The sequence below is a fragment of the Triticum urartu genome, chromosome 7A (genome assembly GCF_056163025.1).
Source record: "Triticum urartu cultivar PI428250 chromosome 7A, HENAU_Tu73, whole genome shotgun sequence".
In the NCBI taxonomy this organism is placed as follows: Eukaryota; Viridiplantae; Streptophyta; class Magnoliopsida; order Poales; family Poaceae; genus Triticum; species Triticum urartu.
Window position 1 is genome coordinate 504,329,439 of NC_141879.1, and position 6,444 is coordinate 504,335,882.

Consider the following 6,444-nt stretch of genomic DNA (forward strand, 5'->3'; position numbering starts at 1 on the left):
AGTTTCGCTAAGGAATGACTCTTTTCTTTATCGTACACAGTAGGGTAAAACTCTAAGGAATGACTTTCATGGTATTCTGGGCAAAAGAAAACAAAGTCCACACTATGTAAAAATACTACACATTTTTGGAATTCATAATTTTTTTGGGTCCGAAGTCATTCCTTAATGAAACATTTCTTTATTCGAGTATAACACTAGATCATGTTTGTTTCTAAAATGTTCAGAAATTCACGACTTTTACAATTTCTAATTTTTTTCAATTCAGGTGCACATTGGGACTGAGACCCATTGGGGTATTTTCATTGATATATTTTCTATTTTCCCTACCAAAATGACTAATAGTTCACGCAGTTGAGTGAAAAATACTAATATACATTATTATTTTTCAGAGTTTAAAGCTTGGTAAGCTTGGAGTATCATTGTTAGTTTCATTAGCAAGCTTCAATTTTTATTTTATTTTTGCAAAAGAGTTTGAAGTTTGGTACCGAAACTACAATTGTATCATTGTTCATTTAGACTTGGAAGTTTGGTTATCCTGGTTTTTGCCATTCTATGCACTTGGTAAAGTAATTTAGTACTATTGGTAAAAGAGCACATTTAAAAAAGAGCACATTGATCATGTTGCTCTTAAATATTTACTACTAGAGTTACTCTAGCACCCAAGTCAACAAATGGGTTTTTCAATGAAATAGTGGCGTGGACAAGAAAAGCAAGCATGCATATGCTACTGCATCGTTCCCACGTGATAATAAAGATACACATACATTGATCTCAACTAACTAGTAGTCTCATACAGTGGAACCGGTACACATCTTGATGGACTTACTGATAGCTAGTCTGACACACCATACGACTAACAAATTAACAATACATGAACTAGGCATACATAGTCTGATACAACATACGACTAGCTAATAATCAACTATAAACTATAGGTAACTTAGCTAGTGATCCAGTACATGGCTCCTGAAGTCGTGTGTCCTGTTATTACAGTAGGAACACACGACGATCAGAGAGCATAAATAATCGAAACTTACTGCAGCTAGCATAATGATCGATATAGCTACGTGCTTAGCTAAGGACACATGCATCTAAGCAAAGTGATAAGCAGGCTAGAATGAGAGAGCATAATCAGCACACGATGAAAGGCATGCATGCATACTGCTCTAGAAGCCCCAGCCGTAGGCGCCGTCAAGCTGGCCAGGGCCCACGGCCATCTGCGGCGGCGCGCGGCTGCCCTCCAGCTTGATCTCGTAGCCGGAGGACGGCCAGTGCTGGAAGGCCCCTCCGCCGATGCCGAGCGGGGAGACGCCGGACTGCAGGCCGCCTGGGAGGAACATCGGCAGGCTGAGGTTGTCCGCCGCCTGCACCAGGCGGGGGGCCTGGAAGAAGGCCAACGGCTGCTCGACGGCGAGCGTAGCCGGTTCGTACTGCCCGATGCCGAGGAGGGTGGCATCCATGTGGGCGGTGGAGAAGCAGGGCACGAGCTCACGGCAGTTGCCGGCCGCGTTGTTGTTGTTGGCGGTGGCGCCGTAGGAGCTGCTCTCGCCGTCAGCGGCGGCTTGCGCCGCGGCCAACAGCGAGCTGGTATCCGGGAGGTGCTGGCGCGGCGCGGACGAGGCGGAGGCGCCGCCCCCGCCGCCGATGGAGACGGAGGTGGAGTCGGAGAAGCACGACGTGTCGCCTGCGCTGCTGAGTCCGTAGCGAGCCTTGCGGGAGGGGGGCACCGCGCCTGGCTTCACGAAGATCTTCGCGATCACCCACTCATCCTGGATATATACATCAACGCGTGAGCAAAAAGTGCTGAATATCTCACACCGTCGACGACGTCGTTGAATGCTACTACGAGCCTACGAGTTCTACATTCAGGTGCATGTTACTGGGAGTAGTATTATTTTTCTATTGTGAAAAAGGAACATCGTTCAAAAGTTAACTCTTTATTTAACCCAACATTTTCCAACCTCCACTTGTCCATTTATATTTTCATTGCCTATGATCAAATGTCACCACCTAGCATTTTTACATGACACCAGCGAAGAACATTAAAACAACAGCTATGAAGCAAGTAAGCCAGACTTCATCTCTGAGTAAAAAGAGAAGGTAAAAGAGAGAACTATCTGATGCATGAGATGAATGTAGAATGGGTTCAAGAGAACGCAGTAAAACACCCAAACATGGCATGCATTTACGCATCTGTAGGAATATAGTAAGCTGTGCATGCACTCGCAGCATGCGCGGGCAGTCACCGGCCAAGAAAAGATTCGTATACCTCTGCAGCAAATCTTTCACTGCACTTAAGCCCCTCGCTTACCATATCCACGCAATGCAATCTGCATTGCAACAGGCACACGTACGTACAGAGCCTGCTGCTCCAGCACCTCTAGTCTACTCGTCACTAGCTTAGCTTATCCTTCTAGCTCGTAGCCATGACTTCACACGAGAAACGTAAGCTCGCAGGTAGCAAAAATCTGCCCTAAAAACCCCCGTGACTTTACACCATTGCATCATTGCCGCCAGTACTACTACCACTACTTCCCCGGAGAAAAAACAGTAAAAATCAGGCGGCATAGGCGATGAAAAATGCAGATCAATGCTAGTGGAAAGGAAGATGAATGAGGTGATTGAAGATGGAATGTAGCTGACCCTTGTGGTGTTGTTGGGCAGGAAGTGGTAGGCGTAGACGCCCTCGAGGCGGAACTCGTGCATGACCCACTGGGTCTTCTGGCCCTTGGGGGCGCGGCCGCGGTAGAAGACGAGCGTCTTCTTCATGCCGACGAGCGCGCCGTTGCGGGCGCTGCGGATCTCGCGGTCCTTGCCGGTGGCCTTCCAGTAGCCGGCGCCGGTGGCGCGGTTGGTGCGCAGGCCCGTGGGGTACTTGCGGTCGCGGAGGCTGTAGAAGTACCACTCCTTCTCCGCGGTGGTCTTGCAGGCCTTGTCCGGCAGCTCCCACGGCTCGCACTTGTTGAGGTCGATCTCGGCGATGGCGCGGGCGCCGGAGAAGCCGCAGTCCACCACCTTGCGGAGGAGGTAGTAGGTGATGAGCTCCTCGTCCGTCGGGTGGAAGCGGAACCCCGGCGGCAGATCGCCGCCCCCGCCGTCCAGCCGCATGCCCAGAGCGCTGTACCGCTCCATCCCGGTGCCGGCCGCGCCCTCGCACTGACCTGCAAGCAAGCGTGCGCGCACCATTAATGCCGGAAGCTGCAGAACGAACGGACCCAGCTGGGCTGAGCGATCGAGCAGCGCAAGGGCCAAAGGAATGGGATGGAATGGAAGGATCAGGGCCAGTGGGAGCGTTTACCTGTGGCGAGAGAAGTGATCGAAGAGGGAGTGGTGGTGGGGAGGGAGCGGCTGTCTCGCTGGTAGCGGAGGCGCGCCCTTGTTTTATAGTGCCTGATGGCCGCGTGGTTGGGGGAGGTGGGTGAGGGGGAGTAAATGTGGGATTCGACGAATCGGGGAGGGTGTCAGCGGCAGAGGCTGCCCTTGGCCTAGGCGGGGCCCGGCCATGGGGGAGGGCTTGCTTCGTCGAGGGAGAAGTGGTGGTGCTGTGCTGCATGGAGCACTGTGGGACTGATGGAGCTGAAGCTGAGATCAGATGAGACGACGAGATGAGATGATCAGGGACAGAGAGATGCAGCTGCAGCTCCATCGATTGCTTCCAGCAATCCATCATATGCTCACGCGTCGCCCTCTGTCGCTCGGAGCTGCGCACGCGCCGTGCTCTCCTACTTGGCACGAGGTGGATAGCCTTGGTTGGGGTCGGGATTTTATGTGGAACGAACGAACAAGGCTAATCATGGGGGCGTGTTTGGTATGATGTCACCCATCGCTGGAAACAACGCCAACTCTAGTGAGGCACCGTCTTCGTTTCCTGCATATGCTAGCGCAAACTTCAGGCATCCGAGATAGGGAGCATCTAGAACTCATCTAGATGAGATATAATTTGGTTTTATTCACTTTGAAAACAAGAACAAATACAATCCACGTCAGCATAACACATCTTATAGCATCACATTCAATGGCTATAAAAGATGAATGAGACCAAATTATATCTCATCTTGATGAGTTCTAGCAAAACTGTCCGAGAAACCATTCAAAATGGGAATCGTAACATGGTCCACTGGTCCGAGGAAAGAGCTGAAGGGGTGTTTTTCTTAGGGGAACCTGCTGCATTTTACTCTATTTGTTATAAGTTCACTGAGAACCTCCGACGCAACAATATCATGAGTCCAGAGAATTTCAGAAACATGAAACCATGCTTCACAAAGCTTATTTAAGCAGCAACTAGTGTAGAACCCTACTAGGAAGACACACATATCGCACACTCTTGGACCGAACTATGTACGATCCATGCATCGCAAATGGTAGAAAATTAAACCGTTTGAAAGAAAAAGATATGTGTGCGAAGGCCGATCCACCAGGCACGACTCAGAAATGAGATGCGTGTGCGATATACAGTATACAGTTAAGTCAGCGGAACTATTACGATGAGCGAAAATAATGCAGACGATTCCCCAACTCAAGACGTGTGTGTTGTACGGCATACAGTTCACTCGACCGGACTGTTACGATGACTGAAAATAACACAGATGATTTCCCAGCACAAGTTGTTTGCCTTACGGGTAAACTGTAGCTAGGAAGAGATTGTCTACGATTGTGGGAATCATCACACACGTGTTCCTTAGTTGAACTGTTGGTGATGTGACTTGCTTTGTCCGCGGAATAACAATATATATACTTATAAAACATGATTGCATAACTGAACAAAACATCCATTGCATAAGTAACTAAACGTCACATTGCACACCTCAATGCATAATTACAAAAACTAGGAAACGATCATCGATCATCTACCACTTTTGACTTCTTGGCATGATTGCCACCACGGGTGCTATTACTGCCTGATCCCTAAGTGGCAAGGGGGAGGAGGCATGTCCTTATGTCAACGATCCGCCTATACATATCGTATCTTGTGTAGACATATTTGGCCGCGTAGGTGAGGTGGTCGAAGTCTAGTTTGTCCTTGCAGATCAAGTGCCAGACACGCTTGTTCTTGATGTCTTTCTTCATGATGACATTGAAGGGGTCAATGATGGCCGCGGCAAGGTAGGCCAGGGATCCTGCTTCTTTCCATTATCGATCATCTTTTTTTTTTGACTATATACTGCAAGGCAACAACCTCACATCTCTTTATTCAATTAAACAAAAGGAAACAAAAGTCCTGTACAAGTCCTTTACAACAAAAGAGGAAAAGAGAAAAGACTTACTTACAACCCAAACAGGGCAAGATAGAACTAACTAGGGGAGGTTAGAAATCCAAGTGAGAAGGCTATCCTTGAATTTACATTTTATCCTATGAGAGAGCAGAGTCATGTCATGAATAAAGTTGTGTCTCCAAGCTCTGAAGGTAGGCCTTTCATTCCTAAAAACCTTGCCATTCCTTAGAATCCAGATATTCCAAGCAGCTGTAAATACCACTTCAGTGAAGAAATTATACCCAAAATCCTTCCTAGCCTTTACTGCCATGTGATAAATAGTCATCCCAGGCTGAGGGTCCCAGTTTATCTACAAATAATTCCAAACTCTGAGGCTGAAGTTGCATGAGAAAAACAAGTGGGTAACATCCTTATGGATGAGGTATGGACATAGCACACAGGAATGATCTTCCACATGCCAGTGTCTCCTCTGAAGCATATCTCTAGTATTCAAACGATCTCTTAACATCAGCCATCCAAACATTTTAATTTTCAGAGTGCATGAACATTTCCAAATCCAGTGGAAAATAGGATCAACAACAATGTCTTGGTGCACATGCACATAAAAAGATTAGGTCTGAAGCACCCCTTATTGAAAGGCCAGATCCAGGAATCATGTTCCTGAGAGCAAGCATATCCATTCATCATTTGCTGCAGACATTCCAGCTCATTAAACGCTTGGGTAGACAAAGGAAGATGCAAGGCTGAGAGGAGCTCCTGGGAGAGAACATCAAAAAATGAAAGTTGTCCATCAATAAAAATGAAAAAATCCTGGGAAAATTTTGACTGATGGAGGAACCGTTACGCTCGACAACCCAACTATCAGTCCAAAACATTATAGACCTACCATCTCCCAACTTTGGAGATGCCAACTGACAGTATTTGTGTCCTAATTTGAACACATCACGCCACCAAAAGGACCCACATAGGCTGGTAGTATGGGGGACAGAGTCATCAAAATATGAATCTCGATGAGACCAATCCAGATTATCGATCATCTTAAATAGCTACTAGATGTTGAAGAGATTCAGGTAGGAAATGTCCGAAGTAAGGAGCACCTTTGCATTGTTGGCGGTGTCCACCATGGCGAATACGTAATCAGGGCTATTGACAAAAATTCCAAAACTTCGACAAAGCCTCGTGTGTTGGCAAACATAATAGAAACAAAAAAATTTGCCCTACGATCACCCGG

At 47.5% G+C, this 6,444-nt stretch overlaps 1 protein-coding gene across 2 annotated transcripts; it reads right to left on the reverse strand.

Annotated features, from left to right (window-relative positions):
- Positions 1–765: 765 nt before the first annotated feature.
- LOC125521614 (protein CUP-SHAPED COTYLEDON 1-like) lies at positions 766–3,413 on the reverse strand. 2 transcript variants are annotated; one of them, XM_048686672.2, is made up of 3 exons: positions 3,299–3,413; positions 2,644–3,161; positions 767–1,769 (listed from the first exon to the last, which is right to left on the reverse strand). In XM_048686672.2, exons 2-3 carry the CDS (start codon positions 3,130–3,132, stop codon positions 1,167–1,169), a joined length of 1,092 nt encoding a protein of 363 aa, XP_048542629.1. In that variant the 5' UTR covers positions 3,133–3,161; positions 3,299–3,413; the 3' UTR covers positions 767–1,166. The 2 variants fall into 2 exon arrangements, with proteins under 2 accessions (XP_087390804.1, XP_048542629.1); XM_087534678.1 differs by lacking the exon at positions 3,299–3,413 and having other exon boundaries at positions 766–1,769; positions 2,644–3,186.
- Between the last annotated feature and the right edge of the window lie 3,031 nt (positions 3,414–6,444).

Coding starts and splice junctions, on each gene's coding strand:
- LOC125521614 (XM_087534678.1), bottom strand. CDS start 3,186: ATGGTGCGCGCACGCTTGCTTGCAGGTCAGTGCGAGGGCGCGGCCGGC. Junction 1,770..2,643: donor TGCCCAACAACACCACAAGG/GTCAGCTACATT, acceptor GTATATATCCAG/GATGAGTGGGTGATCGCGAA.